Source organism: Trachypithecus francoisi, unplaced genomic scaffold (genome assembly GCF_009764315.1).
Source record: "Trachypithecus francoisi isolate TF-2019V2 unplaced genomic scaffold, Tfra_2.0 Lachesis_group7, whole genome shotgun sequence".
NCBI lineage: Eukaryota > Metazoa > Chordata > Mammalia > Primates > Cercopithecidae > Trachypithecus > Trachypithecus francoisi.
In genome coordinates, this window is record NW_022681472.1 from 84,841,575 (window position 1) to 84,861,916 (window position 20,342).

At 42.6% G+C, this 20,342-nt stretch overlaps 1 protein-coding gene across 2 annotated transcripts in view; it reads right to left on the reverse strand.

The window, feature by feature from the left end:
- Positions 1–13,244: 13,244 nt before the first annotated feature.
- Positions 13,245–20,342, reverse strand: part of GSDMC (gasdermin C) — a 55,767-nt gene continuing 48,669 nt past the window's right edge. For both annotated transcript variants that reach the window (XM_033202930.1, XM_033202931.1), the window contains 8 exons: positions 17,713–17,835; positions 17,123–17,164; positions 16,901–16,930; positions 16,560–16,586; positions 15,451–15,590; positions 15,013–15,142; positions 14,477–14,550; positions 13,245–13,768 (listed from right to left, as the gene is read on the reverse strand). In XM_033202930.1, coding sequence (XP_033058821.1) covers positions 13,529–13,768; positions 14,477–14,550; positions 15,013–15,142; positions 15,451–15,590; positions 16,560–16,586; positions 16,901–16,930; positions 17,123–17,164; positions 17,713–17,835 — 806 coding nt within the window. In that variant the 3' untranslated portion in view covers positions 13,245–13,528. The remainder of the gene's footprint in view (positions 13,769–14,476; positions 14,551–15,012; positions 15,143–15,450; positions 15,591–16,559; positions 16,587–16,900; positions 16,931–17,122; positions 17,165–17,712; positions 17,836–20,342) is intronic.

A 20,342-nucleotide genomic window follows, 5' to 3' on the forward strand; every position in this document is an offset into this window, starting at 1 on the left:
AACATCGAGGAGGGCAGTCTGCATTGCTCAAAGTTCACCGATTTAAATGTCAATCTCATGTAAAAACACCCTCACAGAAACACCCAGAATAATGTTTGACCTTATAACTGGAAAGTCAGAGCAAAAGTTAAATATCTAAAATTAAAAAAAAAAAAAAGTATGACCAAATACTTTGACACATAAAATTAACTGTCACAGCATCCTCTTAGAAGCAAGAGAAGCCCCTTTATTCTGCAGTGCCCCTCTACCACCACCTACTGACAAAGAACGTGGTGCTATCTGGCAAAAGAGAAATGTGCAGTCTGCTATGACTTGAATGTGTCCCCTCAAATTCAAGTGTTGCCAAAGTGACAGCATTAAGAGGTGGGGCCTTTAAGAGGTCACTAGGCCATGAGGGGTTCTCTCTCAGGACTGGGATTAAGGCCTTTATAAAAGAGGCTTAGGGAGCATCCTGCGAGCTTGCCTTCTGTATGTGAGAACACAGCAAGAAAGTCCTAGTCGAACAAGTGCCAGATCATTGATCTTAGACTTCCCATCCTCCAGAACTGTGAGAAATATATTTCTGTTCTTTATAAAAAAAAAAAAAACTTGCTGAATGAAGTGCACAGGGCTATAGAAAGAAAGCCAAAAGACCCTACCCAGCATTCTCTACAGTTACACCCCCTAGAAAGGGGGGAAAGGGAAAGAAAAAATAATACTATTATAGGAAAATAAAAAGAAAAACTCCTACCCACACTAAAATAATTACAAATATTAGAAGTGCCAAGGTCTCCAGATGAGAAGGAACCAGCACAAAAAATCTGAATGTAGTGACACCACCAAATGATCACACTGGATCTACAGCAATGATCTGTAATCAAAATGGAAACTCAGAAATGACAGACAAAGAATTCAGAGTATGGATTGCAAGGAAGCTCAATGAGCTCCAAGACAAGGTTGAAAATCAACACAAAGAAACTTCTAAAGGATTCCATTCCAAGATGGCCAAATAGGAACAGCTCCAGTCTGCAGTTCCCAGCATGATCAATGCAGAAGACAGGTGATTTCTTCATTTCCAACTGAGGTACCTGGCTCATCTCACTGGGACTGGTTAGACAGTGAGTGCAGCCTATGGAGGGCAAGCTGAAGCTGGGCAGGGCATCGTCTCACCCAGGAAGTGCAAGGGGTCGGAGGATTTCTCTTTCCTAACCAAAGGAAGCCGTGACAGACTGTACCGGGAAAATTGGGACACTCCCACCCAACTACTGCACTTTTCCAACGGTCTTAGCAAACAGCACACTAGGAGATTATATACCATGACTGGCTCGGCAGGTCCCACACCAACAGAGCCTTGCTCACTGCTAGCACAGTAGTCTGAGATTGACCTGCGAGGCAGCAACCTGGCAGGGGAAGAGGGTGTCCACCATTGCTAAGGCTTGAGTAGGTAAACAAAGTGGCTGGGAAAGCTCGAACTGGGCAGATCCTACCACAGCTCAGCAAGGTCTGTTGCCTCTGCAGATTCCACCTCTCGGGGCAGGGCATAGCTGAACAAAAGGCAGCAGAAACTTCTGCAGACTTAAACGTCCCTGTCTGACAGCTCTGAACAGAGCAGTGGTTCTCCCAGCACAGTGTTTGAGCTCTGAGAATGGAGAGACTGCCTCCTCAAGTGGGTCCCTGAGCCCCGTGTAGCCTAACTGGGAGATACCTCACAGTAGAGGCCGATTGACACATCTCATATAGATGGATGCCCTCCTGGGATGAAGCTTCCAGAGGAAGGATCAGGCAGCAATGTTTGCTGTTCTGCAGCCTCTGGTGGTGATAACCAGGCAAACAGGGTCTGTAGTAGACCTCCAGCAAACTCCAACAGACCTGCAGCTGAAGGACATGACTGCTAGAAGGAAAACTAAGAAACAGAAAGGAATAGCATCAACATCAACAAAAAGCATATACACATCAAAACCCTATCTGTAGGTCATCAACATCAAAGACCAAAGGTAGATAAAACCACAAAGATGGGAGGAAACCAGAGCAGAAAAGTGGAAAATTCTAAAAACCAGAGTGTCTTTTCTCCTCCAAAGGATCACAGCTCCTCATCAGCAACAGAACAAAGCTGGATGGAGAATGATTTTGGTGAGCCGACAGAAGTAGACTTCAGAAGGTCGGTAATAACAAACTCCTCTGAGCTAAAGGAGGATGTTAGAACCCATCACAAGGAAGCTAAAAACCTTGAAAAAAGATCAGATGAATGTCTAACTAGAATCAACAGTGTAGGAAAGACCTTAAATGACCTGATGGAGCTGAAAACCGTGGCACGAGAACTATATGATGCATGCACAAGCTTCAATACCCAATTTGATCAAGAGGAAGAAACGGTATCAGAGATTGACGATCAAATTAATGAGATAAAGCAAGAAGAGAAGTTTAGAGAAAAAGAGTAAAAAGGAATGAACAAAGCGTCCAAGAAATATGGGACTATGTGAAAAGACGTTTGATTGGTGTACCTGAAAGTGACAAGGAGAATGGAACCAAGTTGGAAAACACTCTTCAGGATAATATCCAGGAGAACTTCCCCAACCTAGCAAGGCAGGCCAACATTCAAATTCAGGAAATACAGAGAACACCACAAAGATATTCCTCGAGAACAGCAACCCTAAGACACATAATCGTCAGATTCACCAAGATTGAAATGAAGGAAAAAATGTTAAGGGCGGCCAGAGAGAAAGGTCTTGTTACCCACAAAAGGAGTGGATCTCTCAGCGGCAACTCTACAAGCCAGAAGTGAGTGGGGGCCAATATTCAACATTCTTAAAGAGATGAATTTTCAACCCAGAATTTCATATCCAGCCAAACTAAGCTTCATAAGTGAAGGAGAAATAAAATCCTTTACGGACAAGGAAATGCTAAGAGATTTGTCACCACCAGGCCTGCCTTACAAGAGCTCCTGAAGGAAGCACTAAACATGGAAAGGAATAACCAGTACCAGCCACTGCAAAAACATGCCAAACTGTAAAGACCATTGATGCTAGGAAGAAACTGCATCAACTAATGGGTAAAATAACCAGCTAACATCATATGACAGGATCTAATTCACACATAACAATATTAACTTAAATGTAAATGTGCTAAATGTTCCAATTAAAAGACACGGACTGGCCGGGCGCGGTGGCTCAAGCCTGTAATCCCAGCACTTTGGGAGGCCGAGACGGGCGGATCACGAGGTCAGGAGATCGAGACCATCCTGGCTAATACGGTGAAACCCTGTCTCTACTTAAAAAATACCAAAAACTAGCCGGGCGACGAGGCGGGCGCCTGTAGTCCCAGCTACTCGGGAGGCTGAGGCAGGAGAATGGCGTAAACCCGGGAGGCGGAGCTTGCAGTGAGCTGAGATCCGGCCACTGCACTCCAGCCTGGGTGGCAGAGCAAGACTCCGTCTCAAAAAAAAAAAAAAAAAAAAAAAAGACACGGACTGGCAAATTGGATAAAGAGTCAAGACCCATCAGTTTGCTGTATTCAGGAGACCCATCTCACATGCAGAGACAGGCTCAAATAGAGGGATGGAGGAAGATCTACCAAGCAAATGGAAAGCAAAAAAAAAAGCAGGGGTTGCAATTCTAGTCTCTGATAAAACAGACTTTAAACCAACAAATATCAAAAGAGACAAAAAAAGGCCATTACATAATGGTAAAGGGATCAATTCAACAAGAAGAGCTAACTATCCTAAATATATATGCACCCAATACAGGAGCACCCAGATTCATAAAGCAAGTCCTTAGAGATATACAAAAAGACTTAGACTCCCACACAATAATAATGGGAGACTTTAACACTCCACTGTCAACATTAGACAGATTAATGACAGAAGGTTAATGAGAATATCCAGGACTTGAACTCAGCTCTGCACCAAGAGGACCTAATAGACATCCACAGAACTCTCCACTCCAAATCAACAGAATATACATTCTTCTCAGCACCACATCGCACTTATTCCAAAATTGACCACATAGTTGGAAGTCAAGCACTCCTCAGCAAATGTAAAAGAACAGAAATCACAACAAACTGTCTCTCAGACCACAGTGCAATCAAATTAGAACTCAGGATTAAGAAACACTCAAAACCGCACAACTACATGGAAATTGAACAACCTGCTCCTGAATGACTACTGGGTAAATAACGAAATGAAGGCAGAAATAAAGATGTTCTTTGATATCAGTGAGAACAAAAATACAACGTACCAGAATCTCTGGGACACATTTAAAGCAGTGTGTAGAGGGAAATTTATAGCACTAAATGCCCACAAGGGAAAGAAGGCAATATCTAAAATTGACACCCTAACATCAGAATTAAAAGAACTAGAGAAAGCAAGAGCAAACACATTCAAAGGCTAGCAGAAGGCAAGAAATAACTAAAATCAGAGCAGAACTGAAGGAGATAGAGACACAAAACCCCTTCAAAAAATCAATGAATCCAGGAGCTGGTTTTTTGAAAAGATCAACAAAATTGGTAGACTGCTAGCAAGACTAATAAAGTAGAAAAGAGAGAAGAATCAAATATAGACGCAATAAAAAAAATGATAAAGGGGCTATCACCACCAATCCCACAGAAATACAAACTACCATCAGAGAATACTATAAACACCTCTATGCAAATAAACTAGAAAATCTAGAAGAAATGGATAAATTCCTGGACACATACACCCTCCCAAGACTAAACCTGGAAGAAACTGAATTTTTGAATAGACGAATAACAGGCTCTGAAATTGAGGCAATAATTAAGAGCCTACCAACCAAAAAAAGTCCAGGTCCATATGGATTCACAGCCAAAATTCTACCAGAGGTACAAAGAGGAGCTGGTACTTTCCTTCTGAAACTATTCCAATCAATAGGAAAAGAAGGAATCCTCCCTAACTCATTTTATGAGGCCAGCATCCTTCTGATACCAAAGCCTGGCAGAGTCACAACAAAAAAAGATAATTTTAGACTAATATCCCTGATGAACATCGATGTGAAAATCCTCAATAAAATACTGGCAAACTGAATCCCGCAGCACATCAAAAAGCTTATCTACCATGATCAAGTTGGCTTCATCCCTGGGATGCAAGGCTGGTTCAACACACGCAAATCAATAAACGTAATCCATCACATAAATAGAACCAAAGACAAAAACCACATGATTATCTCAATAGATGCAGAAAAGGCCTTCGACAAAATTCAACAGCTCTTCATGATAATAACTCTCAATAAACTAGGTATTGATGGGACGTATCTCAAAATAGTAAGAGCTGTTTATGACAAACCCACAGCCAATATCATACCGAATGGGCACAAACTGGAAGCATCCCCTTTGAAAACTGGCACAAGACAGGAATGTCCTCTCTCACCACTCCTATTCAGCATAGTGTTGGAAGTTCTGGCCAGGGCCATCAGGCAAGAGAAAGAAATAAAGGGTATTCAATTAGGAAAAGAGGAAGTCAAATTGTCCCTGTTTGCAGATGACATGATTGTGTATTTAGAAAACCCCATCATCTCAGCCCAAAATCTCCTTAAGCTGATAAGCAACTTCAGCAAAGTCTCAGGATACAAAATCAATGTGCAAAAATCACAAGCATTCCTGTACACCAATAACAAACAAACAGAGAGCCAAATCATGAGTGAACTTCCATTCACAATTGCTACAAAGAAAGTAAAATACCTAGGAATCCAACTTACAAGGGATGTGAAGGACTTCTTCAAGGAGAACTAAAAACCACTGCTCAACGAAATAAAAGAGGACACAAACTAATGGAAGAACATTCCATGCTCATGCAAAGGAAGAATCAATATTGTGAAAATGGCCATACTGCCCAAGGTAATTTATAGATTCAATGCCATCTCCATCAAGCTACCAATGACTTTCTTCACAGAATTGGAAAAAACCACTTTGAAGTTCATATGGAACCAAAAAAGAGCCTGCATTGCCAAGACAATTCTAAGCAAAAAGAACAAAGCTGAAGGCATCATGCTACCTGACTTCAAACTATAGTACAAGGCTACAGTAACCAAAACAGTATGATACTGGTACCAAAACAGAGATATAGACCAATGGAACAGAACAGAGGCCTCAGAAATAACACCACACATCTACAACCATCTGATCTTTAACAAACCCGAAAAAAAACAAGAAATGGGGAAAGAATTCCCTATTTAATAAATGGTGCTGGGAAAACTGGCTGGTCATATGCAGAAAACTGAAACTGGATCCCTTCCTTGCACCTTATACAAAAATTAATTCAAAATGGATTAAAGACTTAAATGTAAGACCTAAAACCATAAGAAATCCTAGAAGAAAACCTATGCAATACCATTCAGGACATAGGCATGGGCAAGGACTTCATGACTAAAACATCAAAAGCAATAGCAACAAAAGGCAAAATACACAAATAGGATCTAATTAAACTAAAGAGTTATGCACAGCAAAAGAAACTATCATCAGAGTGAACAGGCAACCTACAGAATGGGAGAAAATTTTTGCAATCTATCCATCTAACAAAAGGCTAATATCCAGAATCTACAAAGAACTTAAACAAATTTACAAGAAAAAAACAACCCCATCAAAAAGTGGGCAAAGTATATGAACAGATACTTCTCAAAAGAAGACATTTATGCAACCAACAGACAGACATGTGAAAAAATGCTCATCAGAGAAATGTAAATCAAAACCACAATGAGATACCATCTCATACCAGTTAGAATGGCGATCGTTAAAAAATCAGGAAACAATAGATGCTGGAGAGGATGTGGAGAAATAGGAATGCTTTTACATTGTTGGTGGGAGTATAAACTAGTTCAACCATTGTGGAAGACAGTGTGGCGATTCCTCAAGGATCTAGAGCTAGAAATACCATTTGACCCAGCAATCCCATTAACCCTATAACCCAAAGGATTATCAATCATGCTATAAAGACACATGCACACATATGTTTATTGCGGCACCATTCACAATAGCAAAGACTTGGAGCCAACTCAAATGTTCATCAGTGATAGACTGGATTAAGAAAATGTGGTACATACACCATGGAATATTATGCAGCCACAAAAAATGATGAGTTCATGTCCTTTGCAAGGACGTGGGTGAAGGTAGAAACCATCATTCTGAGCAAACTATCACAAGGACAGAAAACTGAACACCGCATGTTCTCACTCATAGGCGGGAATTTAACAATGAGAACATTTGGACAGAGGGTGGGGAATATCACACACTGGGGCTTGTTGTGGGGTGGGGGGCAGGGGGAGGAATAGCATTAGGAGAAATACCTACTGCAAACGACGTTAACGGGTGCAGCAAACCAACATGACATATGTATACCTATGTAATAAACCTGCATGTTGTGCACATGTACCCCAGAACTTAAAGTATAATTTTAAAAAAAAAAAGAAAAAAAAACTTCTAAAGCAATCTAGGAAATGAAGGAAGAGATAAACATCTTAAGAAGAAATCAGTCAGAGTTTCTAGGTTTGAAAACCTCACTTATGGCATTGCAAAAAAAAAAAAAATTGAAACATTTATCAATAGACTGGACCAAGCAGAAGAAAAAATCTCAGCAAGAGCTTTAAGAACAGTTTTTGAACTAATCCAGTCAGACAAAAATAAAGAAAAAAGAGATTTAACCCTCACCAGTTAGAAAAAGAAATAGTTTGGCTATATTATTTTCAAATCCATCCTTTGGTACTCCCACTATGAGTTCTATGCTGAACTAGACTCAATATAGATGTCTAACTTTTCCTCGTCCCTTTCCATTCAGTAGAAAATCAGCAGATCATCTTCCCCTCCCAGCTGATGTGTGCTCCCCTTTCCGTGTCCATTCACCTTGAGAAAGTTTCTCCACACTTGCACAATATGCCTGTAAGTCAGTCACGTAGTTAGACAACAAGGAACCTGAACTGCAAAGCTTCCTCCAAAGAACACCCCTTTGTACAGTACAGGCTCAACAAAGTCAGTATTTATTTTTGTCTTTTGGAAACACTTGTGTGATGTGAGCCAATTCCTCTAATAACTCTCTTCATAGATATATGGTTCTGTCTTTCTGGAGAACCCTAACTTGATATTTCTATTATTCTCACTTTTTTTTTCCCATTCCCTAGAGAAGAATGGGTTCAATGAACGTATGTCAGAATGGGACACCAAGGAAGGCAGAGGTCAGCTTCAGGAGCAGGGACAAATCCAAGGGCCAGGACCCTGGGAAGCACCTCTGAAATGCCTGGCTGTAGGAGTCTGGACATCTGTACAAGCGGAATTAATGTTTTTAACACCTCCTTTCTGTCAAGCACCTTGCATATATTATATAATCCAATCTTACAACAATATCCTAAAGATAAAGCAAAAGGACAAAAAAAATCTTGCCCCAAACCCATTCCCTTTCCATTTACTCCCTGTAGGGTTACAGGAATAAGTGAAGTGCCTGACGGCGGAGAAACTGTGTTAACAGGATTGCCACACCTATAACTTCTGAGTAACATCCCAGAACTGACACACAAAATAGTCCCATTCCTTTCCATTGACAGTATTCACAATGCATTTATTTTACTTTTGCCTCCTCTAATATTCATAAAAGTCCCATGCCTTCCCTTCTCAGTCTTAGGAATCTGATATGCAGCCCATTGAGAACATAGCTTAGAGCTGTACTTTCTGCATATGACCACCAGACAAGATTTACCAAAATGGAGTCTTACTTCCTATCATTTACATTGCAAAAACTACGGACTTGAAATATAAAATCTTAATTACATATGCCACTCCTCCGTGCACCAACATGCTGAGGGTCCTGCTTCGGGTAAGGTTCCTTGATTGACGATATTCTGTATACCTAGATGTGCCAGGAGGGTGAGCCGTCCCTGAGGACATGAGAGTTTCACATTTATGTTCATTGGCTTCACCATAGTAACTGATATGGTTTGGCTGTGTCCCCACCCAAATCTCATCTTGAATTGTAGCTCCTATAATTCCCAAGTGTTATGGGAGGTAGTGGGTGGGAGATAATTGAATCAAGCGGGCAGTGTCTCCCATACTGTTCTCGTGGTAGTGAATAGTGGTAGTGAATAAGTCTCACGAGATCTGATGGTTTTATAAGAGGTTTCAAGGGACAAATGGAAAGGTTTCCCTTTTCATTTGGTTCTCATTCCCTTTTTGCCTGCCTCTTTTTTTTTTATAAATTACCCAGTCTCAGGTATGTCTTTATCAGCAGCATGAAACTGGACTAATACATTTTACTATTTATATGCATGCCATAATATGTCATATACCTTAAATATACAAAATAAAATATATTTTTTAAAAAAAACAAATTTCACATATCAGAACCTCCTAGACCTCACCCCATGCAACTCTACCTTTTGCTGATTGATTTGTATCCTTTTGCTATAATAAAATGTAAATGCAAGTATGACACTTTCAATGAGTTCTGTGAGTTGTGTCAGTGAATTATTGAACCTGAAGATGTAGTGAGAAACACCAAGTTTCTAGCCAGCTGGTCAAAAGTGAAGATGTCCTGGGAACTCCCAAATTTGTACCTGGTGTCTGAGGTGAGGGCAGTGCCCTGCATCTGCAAAATTCAGCCTGACTCCAGGTAGTTATTGTCAAAAGTCATTTTTCTGATCTCACAAAAGTGGTATTGGCTACAGTGACCCAGACTCACTGCAACATGTGCTTTGGGAAGAGAAAGAATGAGAGAGTAAGAGATGAATACTCATTGATTCCTGAATGGCTACCTAGTCCCTAGTGACCTGTGATACAAAATTGCACCTGTGCAGTGATCAGTTATGATAGAAGTTGAGGATCTCTGTTTTCCAATTGCTAACTCTGATCTTAACTGATAAGAGTTAAGCAATGAAATTTTTCTTTTTTTGAGACAGAGTCTTGCTCTGTCACCCAGGCTGGAGTACAGTGGCACGATCTTGGCTCACTGCAGCCTCCACGTCCCAGGTTCAAGCGATTCTTCTGCCTCAGCCTCTAGAGTAGCTGGGACTACAGGTGCACGCCACCACTTTCGGCTAATGTTTGTAGTTTTAGTAGAGATAGCTTCACTATGTTGGCCAGGCTGGTCCCAAACTCCTGACCTCAAGTGATTCACCCACCTCGGACTCCCAAAGCGCTGGGATTACAGACATGAGCCACTGAGCTGGGCCAGCAATGGAATTTAGAAAACAGAGATCCAACTCCTAAGGGAGCTGGCTCATTGTAATGCATCAGGAAATGCAAAGTAACAAGAAAGGGCAAAACATACAATTCCTTGCTTATTGTGATCCATGGTTAAAATGGAAGAAATAGACAAGTCAAGTTTAGATTCTGGCTGGCCTGACGACAGCCTCAGGACTCAGGATCATCATGGAAAGAATGTGCTGGGGCAGATCCTGACGCTGGATCACGATCGGATGCTGGCCCACCGGAGATATAGCCACTAGCCTCAAAGCCATTTCCAAAGGGAAAGGTTATGCTGAAACCTGGAGAGTGAAGAAGACTCGTGTAGTTCCTAAGAGAATAGGGAAAAATGAAGAGGGTGAAATAAAGGAGAAAGAGAAAGGATGTCAGGCATCTCACCCCAGCAGGGTGAAAATCTTTAAATGCCTATAAAGAAATGGAGTGAATAAAGCAGATGTTCATGGGCCAAAAAAAGCTCTTAATGCAGCACTCTTAGGATTTGGGATGGGAGCCCCTGCTGTTCCTCCAACAATGAAGGGTCTGCTTCATTCACCCTAGTTTGAAGGAATTAAGAAATCTGACCTCAGATCACCTGCCACGATGATCCCACAATCTAATCAGTACAAGGATTGACAAAAGGACCTGAGTTCCTTGAATGAATTCAGGTGGTTCATGTCAGAAGTAATTTCCAAAAGGGCAAAATCCCTTGATGAGGTGAGGGAACTCGGATACAGAGAATGTTTAAAATTGTAGAAAGTGAGAGACAGTCCGGGGCAATCATCCAAGACCACCCAGACCTCCAGGTGAGCCCTCCTTCCCTTCCACATGCCATGACCTTAAGCATTGGAAAACACAGGTTTTAATCCAAAGTTTGCAGAGGAAAGAAACCATCTCATTTCATTTATAAGAGAGTTGAGAAAAACTCATTTACCCTATTGTCTTTGTGCAAATAGAGTTTGGACAGAGCTGCCCATGCTGAGGATGAGCATTACACGGCAGGGGAAGGTGGAGGGTGACAGAGATTCCATACAAACACACTACAGGAAAAGAAGAGAGTGGAGGAATCAATTCAGGTAGAAAACATAGCTCAAGAAAAAGAATTGTTTTATGCCATGGAAGAATTTAAGATAAATACTTTAATAAGGCAAAACCTCAAACTGCAAAGATAAAACAACAGAAATATGTGAAGAGAGATTGCAAAGCTAAGGAAATGAACTGAGATCACAACACAATATCTGAACTGATAAACTGGAAAGAATTATAGTTGACAGTTGAGTTATAGACATAGAGCAAAGACCTGCCATGATCTCAGAGAATGCAGACGAAAAAAAATCAAAGATGCAGGAATTAGACAAAATAATATATGAGAGCCCTACAAGACAACTGGTACCTGTGAGGTAGAGAATCTAACAAATAGAATATGAAAGATATTTAATTATTATAAGAGGAAAAATTCCTAAAAGAATTGAATCTGCAGCTCAGAAGGCACAGCGTCCCAGGAAAAGTGACACAGAGTGACTGAGACATATAGGTATTGCCTGATTAAAGTGCTTAACTTCAAGGATGAAGAAATAATTCTTCAGGCATACATTTAGATGTATATGCAAAGAGTTTGGGAAAATTTGACTAGCCTTGATCTTCTTCAAGGCATAAAGAAGTCAACAGGAAACCTTTGCATGGCTACAAAAGACTGAGGGCAAGAAGGTGTTACCTAAAAATATAATCTCTCCCCAAGGAGTTCTTCAAGAATAAAGGCAACAGGCAAAGTTTCTCAAATATGAAGGGACTTGGGGAGTGAAGCACTACTGAAAAAAATTATTAGATCACAGCCATTCAAGGAATAAAATAAAATGACTGGTAGTTAGCAATGAACAAATTTAAATAGACTGGGAATGGTGGCTCACACCTGTAATCCCAGCACTTTGGGAGGCCGAAGCAGGCAGATCAGTTGAGGCCAGGAGTTCAAGACCAGCCTGGCCAACATGGTGAAACCCCGTCTGTACAAAAAAAAAAATACAAAAACTAGCCGAGTGTGGTAGTGCATGCCTGTAATCCCAGCTATTCAGGAAGATGAGGCACAAGAATCACTTGAATCTGGGAGGTGGAGGTTGCAATGAGCTGAGACCATGCCACTGCATTCCAGTCTTAGTGACAGAGCGAGACTCTGTCTCAAAAAAAAATAAAGAATTAACACTAAACAGACATGAGGAATATGGTTACACTCCTCGGCAATTTACAAATAATAAAATAATTGGAGATAGGAGATGATAGAAGAGCAAGATGGGAGAAGAACTCATTTTCTCGCCTTTTTTAGCAAAAAATAAGTAAACACTGTCTAAAAGTGAAGACATGATGTGAGCAATAGGGATTACTGGAATACACTGGAGTGAACTAGTGATGAGGCACTTGATTATTGTCATGTGGAAATGTGGGCCAAGGTGATTCTGATGAGACATCATATTTAAAATCTTGGTTGATGATTCTAGATGACAGGGAGCCTCTAAAGGATTTTAGGCAGAGGAGTGACATACAAAGGTTGCATTTTTTTAAATTATTCCCCATGCCTGCTGTGATAAGAGCCTCCAGGATTCAAGGAGAATTTGAAGAGAACAAGATGGTGGCAGGACAACCAGCTGGGAGCACTAGCCCAGCTGTCCAGGTGAGAAGAGGAGGGCTATAGTGAGTCGGCTAGACTGTGTTGATCGGGGATTAAGGAGAGAGAGGAGTCAAGGTGGACTCCCAGGTTTCAGCTTAGGAGGCCAGGTGGCATTAGCAAATGACACAGAGAGCACAGAGCGAGACAGATATATGACCAAGAAAATGTGAAAATATTAATAATCGAGGAATATGCACATACACACGCACGTGGGGGCTAACATTTAATATGACACGTCAGACTCACAAAATGTTTCAAGAAAAAGGAAAGAAACCTCTTCCATATCCTTCACCCATATTCCCCAGTTATTAATACTTGATCACATTTGCTTGGTCATGTATCTGTCTATCATCAAGTCAATTTACTTTTTGTTGCATTTCAATATCAGTTACCGTTATTAGTACACTTCACCCAAAACAATTCAAAATGCACACTGTTAACCAGTGTATTTGTTTTTATTATTTTGAAGTAAAATTTATACATAGTGAAATGCTTACGTCTTTAACATACTATTTGAGGAGTTTTGACAAATATATAAACTCTTGTCGATATATAGAGGATTCCACCACCCCAAAACATTTCAAGTCTCTACCCATTACTGTCTCTACTCCACCTGGAAATGCAGAGAGGCACAGCCCTCTCTCTTGCACCCATAAGGACACTCACAGCATATAGACTGGGCAAGGGCCAGTATCTCTGGACTGACTGCCCATCAGGGAGGGCTTAGGCCTCAGCCAGCTGCTGTAGCAATGAGAGAGTCCCATAGAGGGCAGACAGGGGCATCTTTGCTTCTAGATCCCAGGTTGACCTGGGGTTATCCAGCTCCATCCTCAGGCCGCACTCCTCCAGCAGGCCATAGGTGATGGCCAAACCCTCACTCTGGAGTGGGGCAAGGAGCTCAGGTTTGAGGGTGAAGGGGATGCTCCAGGGGTATCTGAAGTTCGGCTCCAGGATGCTCCTTACCTAGAAGAAGGATGATCAGACTCTACAGACCAGCCTTTAAGATCAGGAAGAAAAGGCTTCTGCCCAGCATCCAGGGCCATGCAGGATAACAGAAGGAGCAAGAGCTTTGGGATCCAGAGGACCAGAAGTAACATGTTCGTCATATCCTATGATCCACAGATCAAGTTATGGGAAATCAGGGAGCACTGGTTCCACATCTATGAAATGGTGAAAATAAAACTCTCCTCGTAGAATAGTGGTGTTTTTATTTCTAAATGTATATGCACATATGTAAGAATACAGTAAAGGCATATAAAGGTATGTATTTATATGTACATACACTTGGAGAGAGAAAAACAGAGAAATTAGCAAATCATAACAGTGTAACTAGAGCAGAAGTAATTAGCAAATGGTAACAGTGTGAGTAGAGCAGGAATATGATATCCCCTTAGTCCTCAAAGTCCTGTGCTCCCATATGGCTATTTTAGACCACTGGGGAATGCTGCAGAGATTGCCATGGAAACTAAGACCCTCCTGAGGGAGGCTCATACCCACTGGACCAGCTTTCCAGAGGGACACTGCAGCTAGGGATTTCCCAGTGGCCACCGTTGGATAAGGACTCCCCTCCCAGCATAAACCTGTATCATCTCTCTTTCCTCAGAATCTTTCCTCTTATCTCTGATTCCCTCACCCTCTTCCCTGAACTTCTGGCCCCTGGGAAGTTCTCACCAGCTCCTGTTGCTGAAGCAGGATCCTCTTCTCCACAGAACAGGCCAGCAAATCGTGTTGGATGTCACTCAGCACTGAGGGTGGAGGACATGTGGGAAAGACAGTAGTGAAGAATCCAGATTTTTCCTCCCACCATAAAGCAGGAGATTCCCTGAGAGAATAACTTCAAAGTAGAGGAATAAAACCCATGAGATTTAAAGGTCAAGCTCCCTGCCCTGGGAAGCCCTTCAGAATGGTCTCCAGGATGCTAAATAAGAGGAACCAGAGGATGGGATTCAGGGGCTGAAGGCTGGAATCACCCACCTCCAGGGATCTGTGGATGAACATAAACTGGTGACTTCCTAGGCCTTAAACTCATTCTGTATCATATGGCAAGTTATCACAGTGAGCCCTCTGACCTTAGAGAGAGCTGTGATGTAAGGACGAAAGATCATGGCATTCAAAGGGCTTTGGACACATGGCATCTAACACAGCTTTTTGGGGAGTCTGGGGACCAAACTTATGATTCTCCCATTCTTCCCTTTAATTAATCTTACCCATTATGGCTTCAAGGAGATAAAGAATGGGGTCCTTGGGGTTAAACCATGCACGGTTTGACTCCTGTTGGAGTTTCTTTAGGATGGCACCACCAGGGCCATCCAAATGACCTGAGCTGTCCAATTCCAGCTATAGAAGACAGGTATTATTGTTAATAATAATACTGATAACAGTAACATTATATAATTTGCCTGAGTCTACTGGTGATAACCAAGGGGTAGGGGTGAGGGTTCTCTACCTCCCACCAGGGTTTCCAAGCAGCCTCAGGAGTGGGGGCGGCACTTTCTGGCCCATTGTGCCCGGCGCCAGAGTCCCAAGTCTTTCGCATTCCCCTGACATCTTGCTTATTCTTCCTCCCCCATGTAACTTGGGAGTCATATCTCCTAACCAATCCCATTTACAGCTTATCAGACCTATGTAACTGTGGAGCCCCTCACCATGTCCATCAGGTCCTGTAGAGCCCCTCTGTCTCCGAGCATGGCCAGGATACTATAGAACACGACATCCTGAACATCCTTTGAGAGCTGAGACAGTGTCTTTATTTTCTGGAAAACCTCCTCTTGTAGATGCTTGAAATCTGCTCTCAGGCATCAATGCCAACCAGAAAGTGGGGCAAGTATTTGATTAGAACATCCTTGAAATGATAGCCTGTTTGCATAAATATGAGCCAAACTCTTCTATCCCTTTCAGCTACTAACCAAAATTGTCTCTGCTAATGGCACACTTGAGCTCTGTGGATAGAGCTGTCATAGAAGCTAAAAAGATGGACAATCCAGCGTTCTGAAAAGAGGAAATAGGATACTAGGAGCAGAGATTGAGATTTTGAAAAGACATCATCACTAATGCAAGATAATGACAAAGTGGTCATTTCTAGGACATGTCAGGAATACTGTAAAATCTAGCACTGGGCTTTAGAGGTGAAAATCTTAGGTGCTCTGGAATCAGTTTCCATATTGGTTAAATGGGATGCTATGAGGATTAAAAGAGTTTATGTAGGCCAAGCATGGTTGCTCATACCTGTCATTCCAGCGCTTTCGGAGGCTGAGATGGGGGGATTGCTTGAGGCCAGGAGTTCAAGACCAGCCTGGCCAACATAGTGAGACCCCATCTCAAAAAGCAAGAGAGAGACAGAGTTTATGTATGTAAGGCACTTGGCACATATAAGCTGCCCTTATTATCAGGCAACTTTGCCAGTATCCTCAAAGTCTATGAAGAATTAACCATGGGGTGGATGTTGGGGACCCTCTGTTTCTCCCAGGAGGCATCAGGCGCCCTCAGGGTGATCTGCTTGGGATGACAGATCACTGGATTGGAAGCTCCAAAGAGGCAAGAATTTATGTCTGTTTGGTTCACAGCCATAACTTTCAGGTTCAGAATAATGCTTGTTGTCCAATAAGTCCTCAATAAACATTTGTTTGTTTCATGAGCAAAGTGTAAATTTGGAAGTGGATCTAGATTTCTGACTTGCATGGAAACCACCAGTTTAGGTGCTCAGACTTGCAGCTCCCACCCAGAAGCCCCAGGTTCCCCCTTAATAAATACTTACTTTGCCAGAAGGGTTCCTCTATTCTTCCTAGAAGGAGAATCAAGTCATCATCTCACTTCCTCATCCCCCCACATTAGCTTTTGAGATGTTTTGGAGGATTCTGCTCTCCTACCACCTCCTCCCTCTCACTTAACTTCTTCCTGCCCCCATCACCATTCATCCCTCCATGTTCTCAGCCTTTCTGGACCCTTTCCATTCCATATGACCAAGGGCCAGTCCCTTGGTCACCTAGGGCCACCTAGGGCAGTGGTGGCAAAGGCAAGGCAGGAGCAATCTGCCCTACTTGCCCCATGTGTGCAGGATGGGATCCCCACCACCACCTCCAGCAAACTCACACTCACCTGCTGGGAGAATGCAAACTTGTTCATATTCTACAAAGAGAAATGAAATTCCTCACCAAAGAGGCTCAAAGACTGGATTTCTCCAGCCTTCTGCCTTTCTTTCCCTGAACCCTTCTTCTCTATCTGTTCCAGCCCTTTTCCCAAGACCTTTGCACCAAAGGCAATCAGGTGAGTTTTTGTTGTGCAGACTGTCCTGGGAGGGGAGGGCCAGATTCCACTCACTTGGCAAATGCCCTCTCAAAAATTTCGGTTTCAGAAATAGCTCTGGAAAGAGAAAGAAAAGTGTTTACTCACCAAACATTAGTCTACCCCTACTTTTCCTCTTCTACTTCTTTCCCTCTTGGTCTCACCTCTAACTCCTCTATCCTCCCCTTATTCCCCACATGTACCATCAGTTCAGTCGAAAAACTTCCCTAGAGAGATGGATCCCCAGGCAGCCTCTCTCCCCAACAGACTCACACCATTCCCAATGTTCAAAGGAGAAAGCCTGGTTTCCCTGTGCCCCAGGGGACAGTGGCTCAGTCAGAGGAAGGGGTCAGTTGCAGGAAATGGAGGAGCCTGATTGGGGGAAAGTTCTCTGTGGGTCTGTGTGGGCTGAGCCCAAGCAGGGCTCTTGTGGGAATCCAAAGGGGGTCAGGGATCAGCAGTGCCTCAGTTCTGGGCAAAAAAAACTGCCAGAGGAGGATGAGCGAGATGGTGCAATAGAAGCCTACATGGTTCATATACCTCACACAAACACCAAATTTTAACAACCGTCTGCACAAAGAAAAGCACGATCATAGAAGCAAAAATCAGGTGAGTAATCACAGTACCTGGTTTTAACTTCATATCTTTGGGCGAGGCATTGAAGAGGGTTGGAGAGATAGTATGAAATGATGGTAGCCACTCCTCACTCCTCGCAGCACAGTAGAATACCCTCTCGGAAATTTTGTACTCTTGGGAGAGAGGGAGAGCACAGTGACTGGGTGAAAAACTTTACATTGAACTCAGTACTGCCTTGTCATAGCAGAGAGCAGAGCCAGGCTGGGCTCAATCAGTGCCAGTGCACAAAGGGAGAATTTGGATAAGACCCAGTCAAAGGGGAATTGCCCATTCCTTCTTTCAGAACTCAAGTTTCTTGGCAAGCCTCACAAATGCCAGCCAGAGTTCTCTGGAGTCCTAGATAAACTTAAAGGTCAGTCTAGGACAGAAGGACTGCAATAATTTAGGCAATTTCTAATGCTGAGCTGGGCTCAGAGCCAGAGGACTAGAGTGACATGTGACCTAAAGAGATACCAGCTGGGGTGACTAAATAAAGGTGCTTGTGCTAACCCACTTCCAATCTCAGGCAGTGCAGCTCACAGCAATGAAAGTGTTTCATTACCTTTGTTTAAGTGGAAGAGAGTGAAGAGTAGAGAGGATTCTGTCCCGCATCTTGGATACCATCTCAGCCACAGTAGGATAGGAGACTAGGTAGAGTTGTGAGGCCCCCATTCCAAGCCCTAGCTCCTGGACAACATCTCTAGACACCCCTGGGTGAAAAGGGAACCTACTGCCTTGAAGGGAAGAACACAGTCCTGCAGAATTCATCATCTGCTTAATAAAGAACCACTGGGTCCTAAATAACGAGCAGCAGTACCCAGGTGGTATGTAGTGGGCCTTGGGCTCTGAGATGTACTGACTAAAGGTGTGACCCAGCATATTCCCAACTGTGGTGGCTATGGTGAAAGACTCCTTCTATTTGAGAAAAGCAGAGGGAAAAGTCAAGAGGAGGCTTTGCCTTGCATCTTAGGTACCAGTTCAGCCACAGTGGTGTAGTGCACCAAGCAGGCTCTTGGGGCCCTCAAGATCAGGTCTAGGGTCTTCAATAGCATTTCTGGACCTGCCCTGGGCCAGAGGAGAGCCCATTTCCCTAAAGGGTAAGACCCAGGCCAGACAGCATTTACCACAAGCTGACTGTTGAGCCCCTGGGCTGTAAGCAAACATATGCAGTGGCCTGGCAGAACCCCTCATGGGCCAGTGGTAATGGTGACCACAGAGAGAGCTTCTCTACCTGTGAAAAGGGGAGGGAAGAGTGGGAAAAACTTTGTCTTGTGATTTGAGTGACAGCTTAGCAGTAGTAGAGTAGAACATAAGGTAAATTTATAAGATTTTTTACTTCAATCCCTAGCTCCCAAACAGCATCTCTGCACTTACCCAGGGCCTGGGAAAACTCACTGCTCTGAAGGAAGTGAAAAAACCTCACTGGTTTTGTCACCTGCTGATTGTAGAGCCCTAGGGCCTTGAGTGAACACAGGTGGCAGCCAAGTAGTGGTTACAGCAGGCGTTTGGTGAGACCCAGTTCTGTGCTGGCTTCAGGTCTAACCCAGTGCAGTGCCAGTGGTGGTGGCCACAGAGGTGCTTGCATCACCACACTCCCAATTCCAGGTGGCTCAGCAGAGAGAGAGAGAGAGACCCCATTTGTTTGGGGGAAAGTAAGGGGAAAATCAAGAGTCTCTGCCTGGAAATCCAAGTAATTTTCTGGATCTTATGCAAGACCACCAAAGCAGAACTTCTATGAGTCTAAAACAACCACAGAGATATTAAACAGGAAGTCCAAGTCCCTTTGAATACCTGGAAAGCCTTCTCAAGGACAGGCACAAACAAGCCCAGACTGAGAAGACTACAATAAATACCTAACTCATCAATGCCTAGATACCAAAAAACACCTACAAGAATCAGGATCATCCAGGAAAACATGACCTCACCAATGAACTAAACAAGGCACCAGGGACAAATCCTGGGGAAAAAAAGAGACATGTGACCTTTCAGATAAAGAATTCAGAATAGTATTTTGAAGAAACTCAAAGAAATTCAAGATAGCATGAGAAGGAATTCAGAATTCTATCAGGTACATTTAAAAAAGAAATTGAAATAATTAAAAAGAATTAAGCAGAAATTCTGGAGTTGAAAAATGCAATTGACATACTGAAGAATGCAAGAGAGTCACTTAATAATAGACTTGATCAAGCATAAGGAAGTATTAGTGAGCGTGAAGACAGCCTATTTGAAAATATACAGTCAGAGGAACCAAAAGAAAAAAGAATAAAAAGCAATGAAGCACACACATATGATCTAGAAAATAGCCTCAGAAAAATCTGAAAGTTGTTGACCTTAAAGAGGACATAGAGAAAGAGATAGGGTAAGAAAGTTTATCCAAAGGAATAACATTAAATAATTTCCCAAACCTATAGAAAGATATCAACATTCAAGTACAAGTAAGTTATAGAACACCACAAAGATTTAACCCAAAGCAGACTACCTCAAGGCGTCTCATAATCAAAGTCTCAAAGATCAAGGACAAAGAAAGGATCCTAAAGCAGCAAGGAAAGAAACAAATAGCACACAATGGAGTTGCAATATGTCTGGCAGCAGACTTTTCACTGGAAACCATACAGGCCAGGAGAGAATGGCATGACATATT